The sequence below is a fragment of the Cherax quadricarinatus genome, chromosome 9 (genome assembly GCF_038502225.1).
Source record: "Cherax quadricarinatus isolate ZL_2023a chromosome 9, ASM3850222v1, whole genome shotgun sequence".
NCBI classification, from domain to species: domain Eukaryota; kingdom Metazoa; phylum Arthropoda; class Malacostraca; order Decapoda; family Parastacidae; genus Cherax; species Cherax quadricarinatus.
This window is the reverse complement of record NC_091300.1, coordinates 56,289,525-56,316,407: the sequence shown is the minus strand read 5'-3', so window position 1 is coordinate 56,316,407 and position 26,883 is coordinate 56,289,525. Positions and strand designations below refer to the sequence as shown.

The 26,883-nt window shown below is 40.3% G+C and overlaps 1 protein-coding gene across 1 annotated transcript in view; it reads right to left on the bottom strand.

Annotated features, from left to right (window-relative positions):
* Nucleotides 1–26,883, bottom strand: part of LOC128686026 (phospholipid-transporting ATPase ABCA3) — a gene marked incomplete at its 5' end in the record, with an annotated part of 271,789 nt that overhangs the window by 196,985 nt on the left and 47,921 nt on the right. The window contains 3 exon segments of the mRNA XM_070083439.1: nucleotides 9,670–9,851; nucleotides 10,893–11,069; nucleotides 16,936–17,185. Coding sequence (XP_069939540.1) covers nucleotides 9,670–9,851; nucleotides 10,893–11,069; nucleotides 16,936–17,185 — 609 coding nt within the window.

Below are 26,883 nucleotides of genomic sequence, written 5' to 3'. Positions count from 1 at the left end.
ACAATGATCCCAAATGGATGAACAATAGATTAAAACATCTCATTGGTCAAGAGAGGCATATATAGGCATATCAAAAGAGGGGGTGGGCAGTTAAGAAATCAATATATTCAATTAAAGAGAGAAATAAAGAAAGGAATAAGAAAAGCAAAAAGGGATTATGAGGCTAAGGTCTCAAGGAATTCAAAGACTAACCCAAAAGGGCTCTTTCAGGTATACAAAAATAAGATTAGGGACAAGATTGGCCCACTTAAGAGTAACTCTGGTCAGATCACTGACAGTGATAAGGATATGTGTGAAATTCTAAATACCTACTTCCTCTCAGTTTTCACCCAGGAAAATACTAGCGATATTCCTGAAATAATAGATTATGTAGAACTGGATGATAATAAACTATGTACAATTGCGGTAACTAGTGACATGGTCCTCAGACAGATAGAGAAAATAAAACCGAACAAATCCCCAGGCTCTGATGAACTGTTTGCAAGGGTGTTAAAGTAATGTAAAGAGGAACTTAGCATACCTTTGGCTAATCTTTTTAACATATCACTACAAACTGGCATAGTTTACCTGGAGTTTTCCTGGAGTGAGTTCCGGGGGTCAACGCCCCCGCGGCCCGGTCTGTGACCAGGCCTCCTGGTGGATCAGAGCCTGATCAACCAGGCTGTTACTGCTGGCTGCACGCAAACCAACGTACGAGCCACAGCCCGGCTGGTCAGGAACCGACTTTAGGTGCTTGTCCAGTGCCAGCATGAAGACTGCCAGGGGTCTGTTGGTAATCCCCCTTATGTATGCTGGGAGGCAGTTGAACAGTCTCGGACCCCTGACACTTACTGTATGGTATCTTAACGTGCTAGTGACACCCTTGCTTTTCATTGGGGGGATGTTGCATCGTCTGCCAAGTCTTTTGCTTTCGTAGTGAGTGATTTTCGTGTGCAAGTTCGGTACTAGTCCCTCTAGGATTTTCCAGGTGTATATAATCATGTATCTCTCCCGCCTGCGTTTCAGGGAATACAGGTTTAGGAACCTCAAGCGCTACCAGTAATTGAGGTGTTTTATCTCCGTTATGCGTGCCGTGAAGGTTCTCTGTACATTTTCTAGGTCAGCAATTTCACCTGCCTTGAAAGGTGCTGTTAGTGTGCAGCAATATTCCAGCCTAGATAGAACAAGTGACCTGAAGAGTGTCATCATGGGCTTGGCCTCCCTAGTTTTGAAGGTTCTCATTATCCATCCTTTGTCATTTTTCTAGCAGATGCGATTGATACAATGTTATGGTCCTTGAAGGTGAGATCCTCCGACATGACCACTTCCAGGTCTTTGACATTGGTGTTTCGCTCTATTTTGTGGCCAGAATTTGTTTTGTACTCTGATGGAGATTTAATTTCCCCGTGTTTACCATATTTGAGTAATTGAAATTTCTCATCGTTGAACTTCATATTGTTTTCTGCAGCCCACTGAAAGATTTGGTTGATGTCCGCCTGGAGCCTTGCAGTGTCTGCAATGGAAGACACTGTCATGCAGATTCGGGTGTCATCTGCAAAGGAAGACACGGTGCTGTGGCTGACATCCTTGTCTATGTCGGACATGAGGATGAGGAACAAGATGGGAGCGAGTACTGTGCCTTGTGGAACAGAGCTTTTCACCGTAGCTGCCTCGGACTTTACTCTGTTGACGACTACTCTCTGTGTTCTGTTAGTGAGGAAATTATAGATCCATCGACCGACTTTTCCTGTTATTCCTTTACCACGCATTTTGTGCGCTATTACGCCATGGTCACACTTGTCGAAGGCTTTTGCTAAGTCTGTATATATTACATCTGCATTCTTTTTATCTTCTAGTGCATTTAGGACCTTGTCGTAGTGATCCAATAGTTGAGACAGACAGGAGCGACCTGTTCTAAACCCATGTTGCCCTGGGTTGTGTAACTGATGGGTTTCTAGATGGGTGGTGATCTTGCTTCTTAGGACCCTTTCAAAGATTTTTATGATATGGGATGTTAGTGCTATTGGTCTGTAGTTCTTTGCTGTTGCTTTACTGCCCCCTTTGTGGAGTGGGGCTATGTCTGTTGTCTTTAGTAACTGTGGGACGATAAGTGGAAAATGGCAAATGTAATACCTATTTACAAGGCAGGTGACAGGTCCTTGGCTTCGAACTATAGACCAATAAGCCTTATCTCCATAGAGGGAAAATTTATGGAATCAATAATTGCCGAAGCAATTCGTAGCCATCTTGACAGGCACAGATTGATTAATGAATCTCAACACGCTTTTACAATGGGGCGCTCCTGTCTTACGAATTTACTAACTTTTTTCACTAAGGTGTTTGAGAAGGAAGATCATGGTAATGAATATGATATTGTGTATATGGACTTCAGTAAGGCTTTCGACGGAGTTCCACACCAGAGGCTATTGAGGAAACTTAAGGCACACGGAATAGGAGAAGAAATTTTTTCCTGGGTAGAGGCATGGCTGACAAATAGACAGCAGAGAGTTTGCATAAATGGGGAGAAATCAGAATGGGGGCAAGTCACAAGCGGTGTTCCTCAGGGGTCAGTGTTGGGCCCATTGTTGTTCACAATTTACATAAACGACATAAATGAGGGAATAAATAGCGACATAAGCATATTTGGAGATGACACCAAAATAGGCCGTCCAATTCATTCTAATGAGGACACTAGAGCACTCCAGGATGATTTAAATAGACTGATGCAGTGGTCGGAGAAGTGGCAGATGCAGTTTATTGACAAATGCAAAGTTTTAAATGTTGGACAGTTAAATAACCATGCCACATATAAACGAAATAATGTAGATCTTAATACTACTGATTGCGGAAAGGATTTAGGAGTTCTGGTTAGTAGCAATCTAAAACCATGACAACAGTGCATTAGTGTTCGCAATAAAACTAACAGAATTCTTGGCTTCATAGGAAGAAGTATAAATAATAGAAGCCCTCAGCTTGTTCTTCAACTCTATATATCCTTGGTTAGGAATCATTTAGACTATGCTGCTCAGTTCTGGTCACCGTATTACAGAATGGATATAAATGCTCTGGAAAAAGTATAGAGGAGGATGATAAAGATGATCCCATGTATCAGACATCTTACCTATGAGGATAGACTGAGGGCCCTGAATCTGCACTCTTTCGAAATGCGTAGAATTAGGGGGGGGATATGATCGAGGTGTATAAATGGAAAACAGGAATAAATAAAGGAGATGTAAATAGTGTGCTGAAAATTTCCACACAAGACAGGACTCGCAGCAATGGTTTTAAGTTGGAAAAATTCAGATTCAGGAAGGACATAGGAAAGCACTGGTTTGGTAATAGAGTTGTGGATGAGTGGAACAAACTTCCGAGTTCAGTTATTTAGACTAAAACGTTGTGTAGTTTTAAAAATATGTTAGATAAATACATGAGTGGGTATGGGTGTGTATGAGTTGGATCTGACTAGCTTGTGCTGCTGGGTCTAGTGCAGCGCTCCATCCTTGAGTGGAGGTGACCAGACTGGGTGGGTCATTGGGCTAATCCGGGGGGTGGGTCATTGGCCTAATCCGGGTGGGGACCTGGACCTGCTCCGCATGGGTCAGTAGGCGTGTTGCAGTCTTCCTTCTTTCTTACGTTCTTATGCTCTTATTAATACTGGGTTGGGTGAGTGGCCAATTATATTAGTACTGGGCTGGGTGAGTGGAGAATTGTATTAATACTGGGTTGGGTGAGTTGACAATTGTATTAATATGGGGCTGAGTCGAGAATTGCATTAAAACTGGGCTTGGTGAGTGGCCAGTTTCATTAATACTGGGCTGGGAGAGCGGACAATTGTATTAATACTGGGCTGGGAGAGCGGACAATTGTATTAATACTGGGCTGCGTGAATGGACAATTGTAACCTAACAAATCCCCAAGCCCTGATGAGCTGTTTGCAAGGGTTTTAAAGGAATGTAAAGAGGAACTTAGCATACCATTGGCTCATCTTTTCAACACATCACAACACACTGGCATAGTGCCTGACAAGTGGAAAATGGCAAATGTAATACTATAGACTAATAAGCCTTACCTCCATAGTAAGTAAATTTATGGAGTCAATAATTGCCGAAGCAGTTCGTAGCCATTTCGAAAGGCATAAATTGATAAATGAATCTCAGCACGGCTTTACAAATGGGCGTTCCTGTCATACGAATTTACTAATTTTCTTCACTAACGTATTTGAGGAGGTAGATCATGGTACTGAATATGATATTATATGGACTTCAATAAGACTTTCGATAGAGTTCCACATCAGAGGTTGTTGAGTAAACTAAAGGCACACGGAATAGGAGAATTTTTTTCCTGGGTAAAGGCATGGTTGACAAATAGGCAGCAGCGTAAATGGGGAGAAATCAGAATGGGGGTACGTCACAAGCGGTATTCCACAGGGGTCAGTGTTGAGTCCGCTGTTGCTCACAATTTGCATAAACGACATAGACGAGGGAATAAATATCGACATAAGAAAATTTGCTGATGACACCAAAATAGGCCGTCCAATTCATTCTATTGAGGACATTAGAGAACTCCAGGATGATTTGAACAGACTGATGCAGTGATCGGAGAAGTGGCAGATGCAGTATATTATAGACAAATGCAAAGCTCTAAATGTTGGACAGGAAAATAACAATACCACATATAAACTATATAATGTAGATCTTAATATTACTGATTGCGGAAAGGATTTAGGAGTTCTGGTTAGCAGTAATCTGAAACCATGACAACAGTGCATCAGCGTTCGCAATAAAGCTAACAGAATTCTTGGCTTCATAGGAAGAAGTATAAATAATAGAAGTCCTCAGGTTGTTCTTCAACTCTATATATCCTTGGTTAGGTCTCATTTAGATAATGCTGCTCAGTTCTGGTCACCGTATTAAAAAATGGATATAAATGCACTAGAAAACGTACAAAAGAGGATGACAAAGTTGATCTCATGTATCAGAAATCTTACCTATGAGGATAGACTGAGGGCCCTGAATCTGCACTCTCTAGAAGGGCGTAGAATTAGAGGAGATACGATTCAGGTGTATAAGAGGAAAATAGGAATTAATAAAGGGGATGTAAATAGCGTGCTGAAAATATCTAGCAAAGACTGGACTAAGAACGATAATTATAAACTGGAAAAATTCAGATTCAGGAAGGACATAGGATGCGTGGAACAAACGCCAGAGTACCGTCATAGAAGCTAAGACGTTGTGAAGTTTTAAAAAATAGGTTCGATAAATGCATGAGTGGGTGTAGGTGGATGTGAGCTGGACATGACTAGCTTGTGATACTAGATCGGATGCAGTGCTCCTTCCTTAAGTGAATGTGGCTGACCTGAATAGGTTAAGGCATTGGCTTAAGCCAGTGGGAGAATTGGACCTGCCTCGCATAGGCCAGTAGGCCTGTTGCAGTGTTCCCTCTATCTTATGTTCTTATGTTCTTCTTATTGATACTGGGCTGAGTGAGTGAGCAATTGTATTAATACTGGGCTGGGTGAGTGGACAATTGCATTAATACTGGGCTGGGTGAGTGAGCAATTGTATTAATACTGGGCTGGGTGAGTGAGCAATTGTATTAATACTGGGCTGGGTGAGTGGACAATTGTATTAATACTGGGCTGGGTGAGTGAGCAATTGAATTAATACTGGGCTGGGTGAGTGGACAATTGTATTAATACTGGGCTGAGTGAGTGAGCAATTGTATTAATACTGGGCTGGGTGACTGGCCAATTTGCCGACTTTTGCCAGTTTTATCAAGTTGGATTTTTTGAAAAAAATCACATTCAAATATTTCTCTTTCCTTGAGAACTGTTGATATTTTTAAATTGAACGTAAATGAGAAGAGATGAATGGAAAAAAAAATCCTTAGTTTTATATTGTTTTAAATTTTAATGAGAAGAGACGTTCCTATTTCTCGGAACATTTTCGTTGACTTTCTCATAAATTGTCGTTTATTACTCGAGAACGCCTTTAAACTTTTAAACGCTTATATAATGCATATTGGGAAAGATTCGTAGACATATTTGCATGAGTGGGCGCCCCATGTACAATGTGTTGCATTGTACAATGGGGCATTGTACGTACATTGGTCATTCCCATATTTAATTTCCATGCGATAAAGGAAGATAACCTCTTCTGATTGGCTTCAAAATTTCGGAACTCGTGTATCCAACTCAGATGAAGGTTAGTATATTTATTAGAGGATGTATGTTCCATTTTGACACGTTTAACCTGGAAATGGTTTAGAATTTTTTCACCTTATTGAATCATATTACCTTAATGCTAGCGAGAGGTTCCTAATCCAAGGAACTGGATTCATCATACCCTTTCTAGGATTGAATATAAATGCCTTCCATCCCATTCCATAGGCGCTATATGGCCCCTACGGTTGTCGCGCTTTTCTCTGATTAAAATTCAAAAATTGTGAATAGTTTACGTCTTCAGTGGTTGAAATAGAAGGAACCTTACATGGTACAAATTTTGTTGGATTCTGTGGTTGAAATAGAAGGAACCTTTCATGGTACAAATTTTGTTGGATTCTGTGGTTGAAATAGAAGGAACCTTACATGGTACAAATTTTGTTGGATTCTGTGGTTGAAATAGAAGGAACCTTACATGGTACAAATTTTGTTGGATTCTGTGGTTGAAATAGATGGAACCTTTCATGGTACAAATTTTGTTGGATTCTGTGGTTGAAATAGAAGGAACCTTTCATGGTACAAATTTTGTTGGATTCTGTGGTTGAAATAGATGGAACCTTTCATGGTACAAATTTTGTTGGATTCTGTGGTTGAAATAGATGGAACCTTTCATGGTACAAATTTTGTTGGATTCTGTGGTTGAAATAGATGGGACCTTTCATGGTACAAATTTTGTTGGATTCTGTGGTTGAAATAGATGGAATCTTTCATGGTACAAATTTTGTTGGATTCTGTACAATAAATGCAAAACTCATATTCTGGACAGTTTTAAATTTTAAATGCTATTATGTTGTCCCTCAAAGAAAAAAATATTTTAATTTTGGTTATCTAAGTTATATTACAATTTTATTAATCAAATTAGTTTCTGTGAAATAACTAGAGGATGTCTTTTCTGATCAGAAATAAATCAGAGTACATAACTTTATTTGGTAATTCTTAGTTAAATCAACATCCTGTTCTTTTATGTGGGAATACCATTTGTGTGCTCTCAATACCTCTGTTGCAAATTTGCATGCAATGTACACCTAACTTGCAAAAAACTTACATAAAATATACTTTTATTTACTTTCTTAATTAATTATTTACTTACATACCTACTTAATTATTTACCTACATACCTACTTAATTATTTACTTACATACATCGACACCATGCCTAACCCTTCTAGGGTAGGGTAGGTGCCTGAGCCCGAGCCTTAAGCTCATAAGACTGTCATTCCCATTAGCCCCCTTGGGGCGGGGATGGCAGACCAGAGAGGCCTAGCTTGTGGCTAGGCCTGGGGACAGTTGGTCCCAAAGATGAGGAGGTACTTGTGCCTCCTCCCATGGGAGACTTAGGTCTCAGACACTCCCTAAAGAGGGAGCCAAGGCCGGGCCACCACTTGGAAAAGGCCCGGGCCGGGAGAATACCGGCTAATCTTTAACTAACTAATTACTTACATACCTACTTAATTATTTACTTACATACCTACTTAATTATTTACTTACACACCTACTTAATTATTTACTTACATACCTACTTAATTATTTACTTACATACCTACTTAATTATTTACTTACATACCTATTTAATTATTTACTTACATACCTACTTAATTATTTACTTACATACCTACTTAATTATTTACTTACATACCTACTTAATTATTTACTTACATACCTACTTAATTATTTACTTACATACCTACTTAATTATTTACTTACATACCTCATCAGTCTTGCTCAGATACTGTGTACGTCTCAATTTGCTTTCTTGGAACTAACTGGATAGATTGAAATATTGCTTTTGATCCAATAATTTGTAAGCCTCACACTAACTATTCACTGCTGATAATTTAATAACGCATCTATTAAGCTGCATCAATCTAAATGTGCTTCTGTATTTTACGATACTGGTATATTTGTACTGGTCTCTTTGTTCTGGTCTCTTTGTTCTGGTCTCTTTGATCTGGTATCTTTGTTCTGGTCTCTTCGATCTGGTGTCTTTGTTCTGGTCTCTTTGTTCTGGTATCTTTGTTCTTTTTGAACAATTAGATTTTGGTTGTACAATTCTTAATTTACTCCATGATGTCCTGATTTGTATTATTAACTCGTGCCACACTACTCCAGTCTCGTGCACTGTAGGAGAGTACTGGTACTGGGTTATGGAATATTTGTATTATTAACTCGTGCCACACTACTCCAGTCTCGTGCACTGTAGGAGAGTACTGGTACTGGATTATGGAATATTTGTATTATTAACTCGTGCCACACTACTCCAGTCTCGTGCACTGTAGGAGAGTACTGGTACTGGGTTATGGAATATTTTTCTTGGATCTCTCAGTGTCAGCTATATCGTCTCCTTAAGAGGAGTTAGAATGACCCACAAGTGATATCTGCTTCCTCTCTCACTTTGATTAATATACTACAAACCTTCATTTCAGCTATTATTATTACAACCATGGGAAAGCACTAAGCCAGTAGGGGGTCACACAACAATTGTGGAAGAAATGGAAATCAGGTTTAAAGTAAGGAAGAAAAGAATAGTTCAAGTTTCTTGAATCAACAGCTCTTCATTAAATTTAAGGAATCTTTAAGGCCGATTTACTGTCAGCACAAACCAGCAGCCTCCACTGAAAGATGCTGTGTGCCTCTCTGTGAAGCGACTCAGTGTGAGCTTTGTTTGTTCATTATGTAATTACAACAGAATGGTCCCCACATATGACTGAGATAGAGGTAAGATCGCCAGGAACGTAACTATAATTTGAGATTCTTTTTTTGGTTGATTACTGATTCAGATTAACGCCGTTTGTTAGTCGTCTCAAAGTTGCTAAGAGAACACTGGTTTTTCTTGTAAATCGTTCATCCCTGAGAGAAAATGATGAGTCTTGAACTGCGGAATGAGCTGCTTAATCTGAATTCATTCCACTGGATGTCATATCCTTCATAACACACGAGCGACCCCAGTCAGACAGTTAGTTTACAGTCTTTATTATGTACCGCATACCCATTCTGTGGGCGGTGCTCAAAAGATTATAGAAGGATATAATGGGTCCAGGGACGAGGCAGCAAAGTTTGACAGCTAAACAAGAGAGCGAGCGATACCTGACAGGCAGAGACGAAGGAAGAGTTACCAAGTACCAAGTGTTTGTATTGACATTGCTGGATCCTAGAGAAATGATTTTTGATGAAGCATATTTCATGGCTTAGAAAGCCACATAAGCAAACACTAGGATTTATTTATTAGAAAACATTTCGGTCCTGTGACCATTATCAAGGTCACAATACCGAAATGTAATAAATATGTCCTAGTGTTTGATTACGTTTCTTTCTAAACCAAGTTGTCGGTATCTAGTACCAAGGTTTATACCAGCATATTTTATGCGGGTCTCCAGAACCCCACAGCAGATATGAAGGAAGATTTTAAATAAAATATGAGACAATACACGTGTAATGCATACATTAAGATAAAAGCAACAGTTGAGAACTAACCTGGAATGGAAAGTACCATGGCAAAGCCACACCATACTTTCCTGGGCTGACTTGGTCGATGTACCAGATAAGGACGCAGTATATAAAACTATCAAGTATTAACATTAAAAGGATCATTGCTGGTGTCAACTCGTCTCTTGGGTTGCCTGTGTCCCATAAATGGTTCCAGTGAATGCCCAACGCTGCCAAAAGAAAAAAGTCCCAGCACTGACGGTATCTATACTGCATCCACAAATAACATTCAGCACATGATATATATACACACAGAGGTGAATGTCTCATTGTATAAACAGTGAGAGCTGATTTTAAATCACCTTCTAAGAATTAATCTTGACTGGTAGTGTTAACGCGAGTTGCAACCTTAATGGTCCTTGTGATCTTTTTTTCTTTTTTTGCAGCAATGGAAATGGGGTTTAAGTTACCAATATTTTTTAATACAGAAATACATGAGAGGAATTATTTATTAAATATAATAATAAGCATATCTATCTATCTATCTATCTATCTATCTATATATATATATATATATATATATATATATATATATATATATATATATATATATATATATATATATATATATATATATATATATATATATATACCGTGCCGAATAGGCAGAACTTGCGATCTTGGCTTAAATAGCAACGCTCATCTTGCCATATAGGACAAGTGAAAATTTGTATATGCAATAATTTCTCCAAAATCATTCTGGACCTAATGAAAAAAATATATTTCATTGTGTTTGTTTAGTATTAAATTACTGTAAAAAAATCTAAAATATATTTAGTTAGGTTAGGCTAAAATAAATTGCTCTTGTTATAACAAGGTTAGGTAAGTTTTCCAAGTTTCTTTTGGTGCAAAATTAAAAATTTTTACATTAACATTAATGAAAAAAATATATCTTTGGAAAGGACTTAATTTTAAATGAGTGCTTGCTAACTGACCAGTTTTACATATTCGGCACGACATATATATATATATATATATATATATATATATATATATATATATATATATATATATATATATATATATATATATATATATATATATATATATATATATATATATATATATATAGATATATTATGTGCTTCAACATAAATAATTACAAATTCCACATACCCATGCCAAATATGTTGAAGTTGCAATTTTTTGATTTGTTAACTTCTACAATTCCTGAATAAACAAAGAAAAATAGGTTAAAAATAAGTCCATACCTCTTCCCTCGAACATCTGCATGACCCTGAACGCTAGCGTCATGGCCATGTTGGGGATGAAACAGGCGAGAATCTTGGGGGCGAGTCCCAGATTGTCGTACTTGAAGAACACGAAGGTGTTGGGGATGTAGTAGGAGAAGAGCCAGATGAGGATACCCATGGTTGTGGCCAGTGTGGCTGCCAGGGAAATTAATGAATGAACAATTTAAATAAGAATTTAGTTGCAATTTGAGATGTGTGTATGTGTGTGTACTCACCTATTTGTACTCACCTATTTGTGGTTGCAGGGGTCGAGTCCTAGCTCCTGGCCCCGCCTCTTCACCGGTTGCTACTAGACCCTCTCTCTCCCCGCTCCATGAGCTTTATCAAACCTCGTCTTAAAACTGTGTATGGTTCCTGCCTCCACTACGTCATTTTCTAGGCTATTCCACTGCCTTACAACTCTATGACTGAAGAAATACTTCCTACTATCTCTCTGACTCATTTGTGTCTTCAACTTCCAATTGTGGCCTCTTGTTTCTGTGTCCCCTCCCTGGAACATCCTGTCCTTGTCCACCTTGTCTATTCCACGCAGTATTTTATATGTCGTTATCATGTCTCCCCTGACCCTCCTGTCCTCCAGTGTCGTCAGGCCGATTTCCCTTAATCTTTCTTCATAGGACATTCCCCTTAGCTCTGGAACTAACCTTGTTGCAAACCTTTGTACTTTCTCTAGTTTCTTGACGTGCTTTATCAAGTGCGGGTTCCAAACAGGTGCTGCATACTCCAGTATGGGCCTGACATACACGGTGTACAGTGTCTTGAATGATTCCTTACTAAGGTGTCGGAATGCTGTTCTCAGGTTTGCCAGGCGCCCATATGCTGCAGCAGTTATCTGATTGATGTGTGCTTCCGGAGACATGCTCGGTGTTATACTCACCCCAAGATCTTTCTCCTTGAGTGAGGTTTGCAGTCTTTGGCCACCTAGCCTATACTCTGTCTGTGGTCTTCTGTGCCCTTCCCCTATCTTCATGACTTTGCATTTGGCAAGATTAAATTCGAGAAGCCATTTGCTGGACCAGGTGTCCAGTCTGTCCAGGTCTCTTTGAAGTCCTGCCTGGTCCTCATCAGATTTAATTCTCCTCATTAACTTCACATCATCTGCAAACAGGGACACTTCTGAGTCTAACCCTTCCGTCATGTCGTTCACATATACCAAAAATAGCACTGGTCCTAGGACCGACCCCTGTGGGACCCCGCTCGTCACAGGTGCCCACTGTGATACATCATTACGTACCATGACTCGTTGTTGCCTCCCTGTCAGGTATTCTCTGATCCATTGCAGTGCCCTTCCTGTTATATGCGCCTGATGCTCTAGCTTCTGCACTAATCTCTTGTGAGGAACTGTGTCAAAGGCCTTCTTGCAGTCCAAGAAGATGCAATCAACCCACCCCTCTCTCTCTTGTCTTACTTCTGTTATTTTATCATAAAACTCCAGAAGGTTTGTGACACAGGATTTGCCTTCCGTGAATCCGTGCTGGTTGGCATTTATACTCCTGTTCCGTTCCAGGTGCTCCACCACTCTCCTCCTGATAATCTTCTCCATAATTTTGCATACTATACACGTCAATGACACAGGTCTATAGTTTAGTGCCTCTTTTCTGTCTCCTTTTTTGAAAATGGGAACTACATTTGCTGTCTTCCATACCTCAGGTAGTTGCCCAGTTTCCAGGGATGTGTTGAAGATTGTGGTAAGTGGTACGCACAACATATCTGCTCCCTCTCTAAGGACCCATGGAGAGATGTTGTCCGGTCCCATTGCCTTTGAGGTATCGATGTCCCTTAGCAGTTTCTTCACCTCCTCCTCATCTGTATGTATGTCGTCCAACACTTGTTGGTGTATTCCTTGTTGGTGTCCCCATCTGGTCTGTCCCCCCAGAGTCCTTCCTGTCTCTACTGTAAATACTTCCTTAAATCTCGTGTTGAGCTCCTCACATACCTCTTGATCGTTTCTTGTGAGTTCTCCACCTTCTTTCCTCAGCCTTATCACCTGGTCCTTGACTGTTGTCTTCCTCCTAATGTGGCTATACAGCAGTTTCTGGTCAGATTTGACTTTCGATGCTATGTCGTTTTCATACTGTCGCTGGGCCTCCCTCCTTATCTGCGCATACTCGTTTCTGGCTCTTCTACTAATCTCCTTGTTTTCCTGGGTCCTATGCCTCCTGTACCTTTTCCATTCTCTGTTGCACTTAGTTTTTGCCTCCCTACACCTTCGGGTAAACCAAGGACTCGTCTTGGTCTTCCTATTATTTCTGTTTCCCTTGGGAACAAAACTTTCCTCTGCCTCCTTGCACTTTGTTGCCACATATTCCATCATCTCGTTTACTGATTTTCCTACCATTTCTCTGTCCCACTGAACCTCCTGCAGGAAGTTTCTCATACCTGTGTAGTCCCCCCTTTTATAGTTTGGCCTGTCCCCTTCAGTTCCTGTTACCTTCTCCACTTGTAACTCTACTATATAGTCAAAACTCAGAACCACATGATCGCTAGCTCCAAGGGGCCTCTCGTAAGTGATGTCCTCGATGTCTGAACTGCTCAGGGTGAACACAAGATCCAGTCTTGCTGGCTCATCCTCCCCTCTCTCTCTGGTTGTGTCCCTGACATGTTGATGCATGAGGTTTTCAAGTACCACATCCATCATCTTGGCTCTCCATGTTTCGGGACCCCCATGTGGCTCCAGGTTTTCCCAGTCGATCTCCCTGTGGTTGAAATCGCCCATTACCAGTAACTTTGCTCTGCTCGAGTGAGCTCTTCTTGCCACCTCAGCCAGTGTGTCCACCATCACCCTGTTGTTTTCTTCGTACTCCTCTCTTGGCCTCCTGCAGTTCTGTGGTGGGTTATACATCACTCCAATGACTACTTTATGTTCTCCGGACTGAATTGTACCTACAATGTAGTCTCTTTCTCCAATCATGTCCATGCCTTCCATTTCCTCAAATCCCCATTGGTGTTTTATGAGCAGTGCAACCCCTCCTCCCCCTCTACTCCTTCTATCTTTCCTCAGGATCTGATATCCTGTTGGGAAGATTGTGTCTGTTATTATCTCAGCGAGTTTTGTTTCTGTGACTGCTATGATGTCTGGGGATTTTTCACTGATTCTTTCATTCCACTCCTCATGTTTATTCGTTATTCCATCCGCGTTTGTGTACCAAACCTTTAGTTTCTTTTCTATCATTGTGGTCATGCAAGTATATTGGGGTTGGGGGAGGGAGAGCCTTGGTGGGGGCCTATATGGGGCTGTGGTGTAGGTGGGGTATGTGTTGATGGGGGTGGGGTCAGAATGCCCATAAGGGACAGCTGTTGGGGTGAGGTTTGTGGTATGGGGGTTGGTGGCAGAGGGAACAGTGAGTGGGCTGGAGTATAGGTTGCTCAGTTGCGTTGGGAATGTCGCGGGTGGGGTCTTTTGGTGGGAGATTCTGTGGGGTGTGTTTGCCCTTCCTCCTGTGTCTGGGTCCTGCTCATTTTCATTGCTTCTCGTTCCTCCTTGCGTCTCTGTACCCTCTCTTTCAGTGTAGTCCTTTCTTCTTGTGTTCTGTCGCGGTCGAGGTATACTCTCTGGTACCCCTCTTTGTCCCTCAGTCTTGCTTTCTCTTGCAGAATCCTGATTCGAACTGATTCTTCCTTGAAAGTTACTCTGACAGGCCGTATCCTTCCACTCGCAAACCACCCAATTCTCTGAAAATTTGTCACCTGGGTCATATTGCCCTCCCCTATTGTTTTCATGATGCCTTCAATCATTTTTTTCTCCTCCTGTTTTATTTCTTCAAAGTTGGCCCCCTTGGCTTCTTGGAGCCCGTACACAAAAACTGACCTCGCCCTTTCCTCCTCCCACTGAGTCTCCATCTGCTTCCTCTGAGGCATTTTATTTCCTTCCATTGACATGTTCTTGCCTTCAGTCCCTGTCATATCTGAAACTTCTATTCTCAGTGGACTGTCTTTCCTGGCCAGCTGTCCCTTGCTACTGCAGTTGGCTGTTAGAACCTCTGCATATAACAAACCTTCATTGTCTTCGGACCTGTCGCTTGATCTTAGTGTGCTCATCGTCTTTTCCCTGGCCCCACGTGGGTCTGATAGGTCCTTCGTGTACGGCATGTCTCCGTTGTTGCTTACCATCCCCTTGCCTGCGCCTGACTTTGAATTTCCATCATTGTCTTCAGACCTGTCGTTTGATCTCAGTGTGCTCGTCGTCTTTTCCCTGGCCCCACGTGGGTCTGATAGGGCCTTCCTGTACGGCATGTCCCCGTTGTTGCTTACCATCCCCTTGTCTGCGCCTGACTTTGAATTTCCTGATGTCACGTCTGAATTGTCATTTGTCTCTCTAATCTGTTTCAGGCTTTGCGTGTGTGTGTGTGTGTGTGTGTGTGTGTGTGTGTGTGTGTGTGTGTGTGTGTGTGTGTGTGTGTGTGTGTGTGTGTGTGTCTGTCTGTCTGTTTTCTTAGGAGAATCTCAGTTACGATTTTTTTTGCTGCTTTCCTCATGGTTCATATAGTGGTACCTGCTAAGTTCTAACAAATATGTTGCAACCACTGTCGAAGGAGCAATAAAAGTTCATACGATTTTGCCCAGAGCAAAATAACTGTTTTTCTTCGGTGCTGTCTGGAAGCATACGTAAGCCGGGACTATGACAAACTGGTGCACTTTGTTCACTTATAGAACTGTCTTGCTAACACAGCTGGTGTGTACAAACATACCTGGAAGATAAAGAGTACTCGACAGTCGATGTAAGCGATTTGGCCGATACTCTAAAGGTATTATATCAAACTGAGCGTAGACTATAATATTTTATTTTTTAGAACGTTAGGCATAATTCCACTGGAGCAACAATAATTTTCAAAGGAATTATATACCTGAGAAAACACGAACAACTAGCAAAGGTGGCTAGTGACTGGCCAGGAGAGGCCACAAAACCGACCTCAGTATCGACTCCAATATCAAGGTTCACAAAACGGGAAGTACACGTATTGCAACAAGTTGGCCAACGTTCTCCCTTAGTATTTTAGGTTGGAAAATGAGCAAGTCGGTTGACAGCAAGCTCAAAGTTCTAGCCGGAAACTTACAGTTGACCGAGAAACACATCTTCTTATAAATGTTAATACTGACAGCACCTTCTGATTTGTAGTAAAGTAGCAAATTTTAACTGAAGTTGTTATCATGAAGGATACTGTGGCGTATAGTAGATAATTGTTGTACTCAGCATTAAATATTCCCTTTTCCACGTATAGTGGGGGGAAAGTCTCATCAGAGGCTTATGAAAGGGGTTATATCTGGTATTCAATGAACAGCATTTTTACTGAAAATAAATATTACACAGACTATATGTTTTGGAGTCTCAGGTAAATTTCCTACTCTCGATGCGCGCTTGATGATAGGAAATGATGTGTTAATTTGAGGAACCTTCGCAGTAATTCTCACTGACAAGGCTCTTGAACGAGCAAATAGTCATTATTGGGGTTGTTGCCAGTGACAGTTGTGATGTGGTCAGTGCTTATTGCACAGGTAGTATGACATGACATTGAGAAATGAATTAATGATGTGAGCAGGTGACCAGAAATCAGAGAACAATGAGATAAAAACGAAAGGCAGAATCTAGAGGACAGCAAAACTAGGCCAGTGATGAATGTGCTCTGTTATATATAATATAAAGTGGATGTCTTCTACAACAATTTTTCACAAATTTAAATTTCCATGTTAGGAGTTATTGAAGGAATTTGTGATCAACTAATGACTATAACCTATTATAGTATCCGATGCATTCTCAATAATTTACTGAACCTCGCTTCAAATCAGTTTAACGTTTAACCTGTAACAGTTTTCTCCCCCATATTTATGGTGAAAGTTTAAAATTAGTAATTAATCAAACATATTTACATAAAAAACCGTTTTGTTCATATGGTCAAGAGGTGTCGTCTCTCCAATAAACCACTAAGAATAACAAACACCGCCCAAATGGTAAATATATCACAGATAGTAAAATCTCCAAATTATAAGACTTTCCAGTACTTACGTCTACTAAATAACGTTGAGATTGCGAGACAGAAGGTGATGGAGGAGATCCCATAGAGAACTAGGAGGATCCAGACGAAGAAAGAATCGCTGTAATTGAGGATGGGGGGAACGTAAGCGCCTCTGCTTTGTAGACCAACAGTTATCATGACCGTGATGATAGTGACCATCACCAACACCACCACGAGGGCGTGAAAGAACCATCCAAGCCACAACAACCACCGGTTCATTCCCATCAGGCGCATCAGTTCCTGCAGTAAATAGGTGAGAGAAATGAGAATGGTTAAGGTAAACACTGATTAATCAGTGAAAGAGCTCGATGTCGTAGATCAGTACAATTTAGAGGAAATGCAGATGTGGTAAATAATTGAAGATTTTAGATATTTCAGAAAAAAATTTCGAGTTGAAAGTGAACGTTAGGTGTTAGTTAGGTACAAGTGTGGTACGGAGTGGAAGTTCTTGGAGAAGAAATTGGAAGAATATATATTAGAATGAGATAAAAAATAAGCTTAATAAAGAACGAGGTGATGAAAGTTTAAAAAAAAAAACATAGACAAAGAGAGACTAAATATGAGATTGGATGGAAGGAGTACTGAAGAAATTATTGTGTATAGCTAGAGATACGGTGATTTATAAAAATGATGAAGATAAAAAGTAGGAGGGGCACTGAGGCATTTGTAGGACTCAAGCAAGAGTTTTGAATGTTGCAGCAAGGAAGAGGTTGGAGGGAATGGAGATGTGGTGTTTGGGGGCAAAGTGTGGTGTAAATATTACGAAGAGAATTCGGAGTTCGGAGATTTGCATGAGGTATGGAGTTACAAAAATGTTTTTTCGGAGGACCGGGAAGAGTAAAGAAAAATAGGATGACTAGGAGGCAGTATAAACAGGGGATGAAGGAAAGAGACGACAGGAGTCACCCATGGAGAATGTGGAGGAAGGAGATAAAGGAGTGTTTGAGTACCAGAGGCTTGGACATCCAACAGGCATATGTGAGCGTATCGGAAAATACTGAGTGCAGGCAAGTGGCTTTTATGATATGACATTTCTGTTGAAGCAGTGTGAGCAAGGCAACATTTATTAAGGCATTAAGGGAAACTGGTTTTCTGGGCCTGAGTCATATATAGTGATACTGGGAGGTATAGGGGTGCGCAAAGCAACACATGTTGCTTTACCTGCTTTTCTGTCTTTGTGTTTGGCTTCCAGTGCATTAGTCAAGAAGATTGTTCCCGAACGTGGTAGGAGCTCAAGACCCCAGGTTTACTGAAGAAGCGATTCGGTGGGACACCCTTACAGATTCCTCCAGTAGACCAGCTCCTCCCAAAGAACACAAACAGTCCCACTGGGAAAAACCGATCATGGAAAAAATCGCCAACACAGTGTTCTCCAACGCCTCAGGAAAGGACAAAGCTCGTCTCCTGGCAGTGAAGGCACCACACTCAGGAGATTTCCTGTTAGCTGTTCCCAATTCCTCCGTGGGCACTCGACTAGACCCACAGGCCATTCGGACTGGTGTTGCTCTTCGCCTAGACGCCCCCTTCCTCACCGAACATAGGTGTATTTGCGGCAGGGCGACAGCTGCTCAATTCGGACTTCATGGTCTCGTGTGTCACACAGCAGAAGGGAAGTATGCCAAGCATGAGGAGGTCAATGACACCACAAAGAGAAGCCTCGCCACAGCCCGTTACCCAGCTCAACGGGAACCCCAAGTGCAGAGGTCTGACGGAAGTCAAAATCGTCCTGATGGAGCCACTATGCTACCTTGGAAGGATGGAAAGCAGATTGCCTGGGACTACACATGTGCCGCCACATTGGCAGACACCTACTTGCCATACTCCGTATTGGAAGGGGGTGGAGCTGCCAGCCACAGGGAGACCCAGAAGATCTGCAAATATGAAGACCTTCCCCCTTGCTATAACTTCATCCCAATAGGGTCGGAGACCCTTGGAGCATGGGGCAAGTATGCTCTAAAGTTCCTAATAGAGCTGGGTGAAAAACTCATCATAGAAACCAAGGACCACAGGGCGACCAGCTTCCTCTTTCAGAGACTCAGTGTTGCGATTCAGAGAGGAAATGCTTGCAGCATTCTGGGCACGCGGCCCACCGCCGGGGAGCTGGACGAAGTATTCGAGATGTAGCTCTGAGTTACCTATGTTGTTTTACTTTCTATCGTATTTTTGTGAACGTTTTGTCAATGTATTTTGTCTTTAAATAAAATATATATAAAATATAAGGGGTGATAGGAGAAAATTCTCAAACAGCTTCAGGGAGAACCTTGAGTTTTCCCTGAACCAAGTGTATTCTTTTCTCTGAGGATTAGGGTCCCTATAACAGTTCTAGACGTGGTACCTCCCTATATATATATATATATATATATATATATATATATATATATATATATATATATATATATATATATATATATATATATATATATATATATATATATATATATATATATATATATATATATATATTATATATATATATATATAGCAAGCAATTGCAGACGGGCGATTTTAACTATGCAAGACAAGCCACGGGGGATAGAAATCTGTAGCTCAAGTACTTTTATATTTCTCAGTGCATCATCAGGAGCTGTGCAGCGTTGCAAGAGAGCAACTAAAGCAGGGAGATTTCTCAGGGTAGCGTAGTGCGGATGTCACCATCAACGGTTTCCCTTAGAATGTGGTCAGTGGTCAGTGCAAATCCCACCTTACTGCCATCCCCCTACTCCCCCATATGGGGTAGGAGGGTTTCTGAGATGTCAAGTATGAAATTATAAGAATAAATAGCCAGCCCCTCCCTGGCTTTATCTAGTCGTTTATAACAGGTCGTTTGGTTTGAGAAAATGCGTTTCTCGCTGGATACTATACATATGGATTGCAATATTCTGTGTAATCTTTTTAAATAATTAAAGAATAGGTAAAACTGGTGAATTAACAAGAACTCATTTAAAATTAAGTCCTATTAAAATTTTCTCTTATACGCTTAAAGATATATTTTTTCATTTATGCTAATGTAAAAAATAATGAAGAATTGAGACAGTTATGCAACATATGTGAATCTTCATTAAAGAAACGTTTCGCCACACAGTGGCTTCGTCAGTCCAATACAAAGCAGGAAGATATAGGAGAGGATGAGTTTGAGGTAATCAGTCCCTCAGTCTAGAATCGATGTGTTCAGTCCATCTCTCATGTGGGAAGTACAGCATATGGCCAGAGAGGTGCGTCGATGCAGGAGGTTTTCAAAACCATTCATCAAGCAAAAAATAATAATTTTGTACCAGTAGAGCCATAGAAAACTTACCTAACCTTATTATAATAAGTGCAATTTAATTTAGCCTAATATATTTTAGATAAGTTTATAATAATTTAATAATGAGGCTCCACGATAACATATGTTCTCACACCAGGGAAAACACCTTCAGTTGCACTGAGCGCCTGGACTTGGAGATGCAGGTTCGAGTCCTGGCTAGCTGCAGTTCTGTTAAAGATTCAAAATGACTTATTTCGTGATTTCAAAAATATATAAACTCCTTGTGAAGGCTGGTACCCCAAACAGGATGAGGTTGAAATTAGTCTCGGAAGCCCCACGACCATGTATATTCTCTCACTAGGGAAAAGATGCTCAGTTGCACTGAGTTCCGGATGTTTGAGGAATTGTGGTCCAGTGGATAGACTGATGTGTACTTTGTCCATTTCTCACAGAGGTGGGTATGGCGATGCAGGATCGAGTCCAGGATATCTGCAGTTCTGTTAATGATTCAGAATCACTTGTTTCATGATTTCAGGAGATTGCAAAATTGTAACTAAAAAAAATTATCATAGGACTGAACATTGACTATCCTCTTGTAACAGGAATGTGCATGCCCTACCATACATTTAGAATTTATCAGTCCTGCCATAAGCCTTAAAGAGACCCAATATACAAGTTGTTTTTAAGAGTTCATGGACTGTTAAGAGTATTTTGATCAACAATTTCCTGAAACATTGTGTACAAGGTATGTACAGGATTGGGCACCAAGGCTGCATCTTATCCTATGTGGAACAGACTGGCAAATCTCTAAATGTTAGAATTATACAACATCAGTATTCGGAAAGGACACCATAAGAATCAAATGTGATATTCAACCACACACGAGTTTGCAACAATTCTGCTAAGTGGTCTGAGGCAAAGGTCATTGCTACATGTACTTCATGGCTAGAAAGAAATATTCTTGAGTGTGCAATTATTAAACACTACAAACTTTCATTATATAACAGTATTTGTGGGTTATACAAGCTTAATTCGTTTTAAATTGAAGTTGTCATGCACATTCTTATAGGAATGCTCTGGGCTGTCTTAGGTGTCAGGGTTCCACTCCAAGGAATTAAAGCTTGGTTTTTTTTCCCCTTTTGAGGCTCTACCTTAGTCTACCCAGCAGATGAGCTTGCTGTTGACCTGTTTTCCTTAAGTGTATGGAATTTCCCTAAGACAATTGCCAGACTCGTCTATATAAGAACATAAGAATGTAGGAACACTGCAGAAGGCCTACTGGCCCATACGAGGCAGGTCCTTATCAAAACGATCTCTACCCAAAGCTACTCAAGAAACAACTCCCGCACCCCCCAACACCAATCAAACCCAGCCCCTCCCACTCATATATTTGTCCAGTCTCTTCTTAAAGCTACCCAAGGTCCTAGCCTCTATCACCCCACTGGGAAGACTGTTCCACGCATCTACAACTCTGTTAGAAAACCAGTACTTACCTATGTCCTTTCTAAATCTAAATTTGTCCAACTTAAATCCATTATTCCTGGTTCTTACCTGGTTCGACACCCTCAGTACTTTATTAATGTCTCCCTTGTTTATGCCCGTCATCCACTTATACACTTCAATGATATCTCCCCTCATTCTACGCCTCTCCAGAGAGTGGAGATTTAAGGCTTTAAGTCTATCTTCATACGGGAGGTTCCTTACACAGTAAATCATTTTAGTCATTCTTCTCTGTATGTTCTCTAATGAGTCTATGTCCATCCTGTAGTAAGGGGACCAAAACTGAGCAGCATAATCTAAATGAGGCCTCACTAGTGATGTATAGAGCTGTAAAATAACTTTTGGACTTCTGTTACTTATACTTCTTGAGATAAATCCAAGTAATCTGTTGGCCTTGTTGCGCACACTCATCCACAACTCTATTACCAAACCAGTACTTTCCTATATCCTTCCTGAATCTGAATTTTTCCAACTTAAAACCATTGCTGCGAGTCCTGTCTAGGCTAGATATTTTCAGCACACCATTTACATCCCCTTTATTTATTCCTGTCTTCCATTTATACACCTCAATCATATCCCCCCTAATTCTACGTCTTTCTAGAGAGTGCAGATTCAGGGCCCTTAGTCTATCCTCATAGGGAAGGTTTCTGATACATGGGATCAACTTTGTCATCCTCCTTTGTACATTTTCCAGAGAATTTATATCCATTCTGTAATAAGGTGACCAAAACTGTGCAGCATAATTTAAATGAGGCCTAACCAAGGATGTATAGAGTTGAAGAACAACCTGAGGACTCCTATTATTTATGCTTCTTGATATGAAGCCAAGGATTCTATTAGCTTTATTGCGAACACTTATGCACTGTTGTCTTGGTTTCAGATTACTGCTAACCAGAACTCCTAAATCTTTTTCGCAATCCGTAATATTAAGATCTACATTATTTAGTTTATATGTGGCATGGTTATTGTCCTGTCCAACATTTAGAACTTTGCATTTGTCTATATTAAACTGCATCTGCCACTTCTCCGACCACTGCATCAGTCTATTCAAATCTTCCTGGAGTGCTCGAATGTCCTCGTCAGAATGAATTCGACGGCCTATTTTGGTGTCATCGGCAAACTTGCCGATGTCGCTCTTTATGCCCTCATCTATGTCGTTTATGTAGATTGTGAACAGCAGGGGGCCCAACACTGACCCCTGTGGAACACCGCTCGTGACACTTCCCCACTCTGATTTCTCCCCATTTATGCAAACTCTCTGCTGCCTATTTGTCAACCATATCCACAATGTTAAGTATTTTATATTGCCCCATACTCTTATTGATAATTTTGATGACCATTATGTTACCAGTGTTAATTTTGCTAGCTAAAAACTCCAGTAACTTTTCTTGTGGCCTGATTGTTCTCTATTCCTATTGAACTCAATCTGTCTGGCACTTGGTGCTCATATGCCTGCCTGGGTCACTGCATGTTTCCCATCTCTCCTTCCACCCTCAGTCTTAGCAAGCGTCCTTCAGAACAAATCTCCTGCGATTTCTTATTAATTTCTGCAACTTTGTAAGGTCTACAGCTATTCAGCTCTCCCAGTGGTTGTTTTGCATACATATTTTATGCAAGAATTACAGACAAGAGACACAAAACAGCAAAAGGGAGAGTTGAATAGTAGCTCTAGACCTTTCGTATTGCAATCAACACATCCCACACACACACACACATATAGAAGAGGTACCTCCTGAGCAAGCCAAAATTTATGGTCACTATTTGCCACATCACGGAGTGAAGAAGGATTCTAAGACCACTCCTCTGAGGATTGTGCTTAATTGCAGTGCCAGGAGTAACAAAAATGTACCTAGTTTAAATGACTGTTTGATGACAGGTCCGTCGTTGAACGAAAAATTAGGAGATATCTTATTAAATTTCAGGGTAAAGAATTATGCTTTTACGGTTGACATAAGTAAAGCTTTCGTAAGAGTGGGTTTACAAGAGGCAGACTGGGATTGTACCTGCTTCTTATGGCCTGAGAATCCTAGTGGCCCACTTAGCCCTCTGAAAACCTTTCGCTTTAGGAGCGTATTATTTGGTGCTACATCCAGTCCGTTCCTACTTCAAGCGATGATAAATGCACACCTTAAACATACGGGAAGTCCATTGAGTAAAGTAATGAGCAAACAATTTTATGTGGAGGCTAATAAAATAATGCAAAGTGCAAATATGCCTCTGAGGGAATGGAATAGTAATTCATCCAAATTAAAGGACAAAATAAGTAAAGATTACCCTGGAGATGAAGTACCAAAATGTAGTAATGTATTAGGATTAACTTGGGATACTGAGAGAGATCTGTTAATGTTAAAACCTTATAATTACAGTATGCCCAATAAATTAACTAAGAGAGTCTTGTTTGCTGAAGATTCCAAATGTTTTGATCCACTAGGTTTGGTGTCACCCCTTACTATAAGAGGGAAATTATTAGTACAGGAAGCATGGAAACTTAAATGTGTTTGGGATGCAACTCTGCCTGAGGAATTTATTAACAGGTGGGATGAATTAATTGGTGGTTATGAAAAAATTCCAATGTTGGAGTTCCCACGCCAGGTGGCCAATCCAGATGGGAAAAATATACTCCACATTTTTTGTGATGGTTCAAAATTGGCATATGGAGCAGTTGCTTACCTTCAATGTAATAGTGTTGTTTCTCTTGTTATGTCTAAGGCTAAAGTGTCTCCAATTAAATCATGTACCTTACTTCAGTTGGAATTAACAGCCATTTATGTAGGTGTCAAATTAGCTAATTATATAAGAAATAAGTTGCAGGAGATAAATATTAGCGACACAGTAATTTGGTCTGATAATGAGGTATCCTTACAATGGATTCATAATGGAAACAGTAAAATTGTGTACATACAAAACAGAGTCGCTGAAATTAATCAGATGCAAGAGAAGTATAATAATTTGGGTCAGCATATGTTAACATTTAATCATATACCTGGTGAGGAGAATCCTGCTGATTTCTTGTCTCGAGGTTTACCTTATGCTAAATTTGTAAATGCTGTATCATGGTTTAAAGGACCGAGCTGGTTGGTAAATAAAGCTAATTGGCCTGTACAAAAGGCGTATACTGCTCCTGTTGAAATTACTGTGACCACCGCTCCAATAGTTTGTCTTTCCTTAGCCATTGATATAAACAGGTATTCTTCTTTACCCAAACTAATCAATGTAACTAAGTTGGTGTTTAAATTTCTAAACAGGATGAATATCTCATATAAGTTTTCACATCCTCTTGAATATCTGATAAAGAGGGTAGAAGAAGAAATCTATGAAAATGAGATTAAATTGCTGATGGAAAGAAAAATTGTGAAAGGTTCCATAATAGAGAAATTAGGGCTGTATTTAGAGAACAATGTAATTAGGTGCAGAGGTAGGTTACAAAATGCTGTCCAAAACTCATCATTTAACAAATTTAATCGTTTTAAATGCCCATAAAAATCTAATGCATAGTGGAGTACAAGATACTTTAAATTGTATTAGGGAAACTTTCTGGATTCCACAAGGATGGCAAAGTGTAAAAAGGGTTATTAAATCTTGTGTAATATGTCACAGTGTGGATGCCAGATCCTATATGTACCCAGGTCCTCCACCATTGCCAAAGGAGCGTGTACAATTAGTGAAACCATTTGATGTAACAGGTGTAGACTATAGTGGTCCAATCATTTTAACAGGTACTTCAGATGGTGTTCCACTGAAAGTGTATGTATGCTGTTCACTTGTACTGCTACCAGGGCAGTTCATTTAGAAGTGGCTCAGGACTTGTCTGCAGAACAGTTTACACAGCTGTTTCGAAAATTTGCAGCTAGGAGATCCTGTCCGAGATTGATGATTTCGGATAATGCCACAAATTTTGTAGCGGGTGCTCAACATTTGATAGAATTAAATAATAGTAACGAGGTTCAATCTCTGTTAACCCAACGAGGGTGTACCTGGAAATTTATTACTCCTAGAGCCCCTTGGCAAGGGGGGCTGCACAAAAGACTGATAGGCACAGTGAAGAGGTGTCTCCGTAAAGTACTACACCAGAAGGGAATTAATTTGGAAAAAGTCTGTGCAGTGTTAGTGGAGGTGGAGAATCGTATAAATAATAGGCCTCTCTCATACATGAGTGATACACCTGATGCAGATATATTAACACCTTCTAACCTAATATGTGGAAGGAAATTGGAAGCTGCCCCTGTCTTTAGAAATAATCCTGAAGAAAGTGATGAAGATTACAATGATGCGGCAGTGTTGTGTGATAAATTTAAAATGTTAAATAAAGTAATTGATCATTGGTCTAATGTGTGGTGTAAGGAATATCTTCTTACACTACGTGAACACTTTTATGGTGCGACTGAGGCAGTAAATCGACAGAACATTCAACCAGGTGATATTGTGTTAATTGATACTGAACAACATCGAATATTGTGGCCTCTGGGCAAAGTATTGACAATGTACCCAGATGCCCAAGGTGTTGTCCGGAATGTCAAAGTGTTGTGTCGTGGCCAAGAAAGTTTATGCGCAATTAATAAATTGATTCCCTTGGAATTAAATGGTATTCAATCAAATGTAAATGGAAATCTAAGGGAAAGTGACACGAGTGATACTGAAGGTAACGCTGACCAAGTGATGCAGGAAGATGAAATTGTAGTAAGACCTACTAGGAGAACAGTCACTCAAGCTAGAACTGGCTGGAATCGTCTCCTAAAGGAAGGTGTAATTTGAGTTGTTTAGCAACGAACTCCGGCCGGCCGCAGCGTGGAAAATAATGTATTTTCTGAAAAATACAGCTTGTATTTTTTATGAAAATTAGTGTAATACATTGTATTTAATAAAAGTTAATTTGCAAATGCAAAAGAGAATTGAGAAGGAAGCTCTGTGCCTGCACTGGGGGGCAGGAGGAGATGCCATTGTTTTTTGAATGTGATACAAGCATGTTAGAGTATGTGCTTAATTTTCGTCACTCAAATAGGAGCCGAAATTGTTGACTGTGCAGTCCTGCATAATTTGAGGATTAAGCAGATAGACAGGACATCTCCAGGAACCTCAGATAAGCTGTCTAATTTATGTTTGTAATTCTGGCCAGTATTATCATCATAAATTTGAGTAGAGGGGGTTCTGTACATGACACACAGTAATCTCCAGACTAATTGGTGAGTGTTATGAT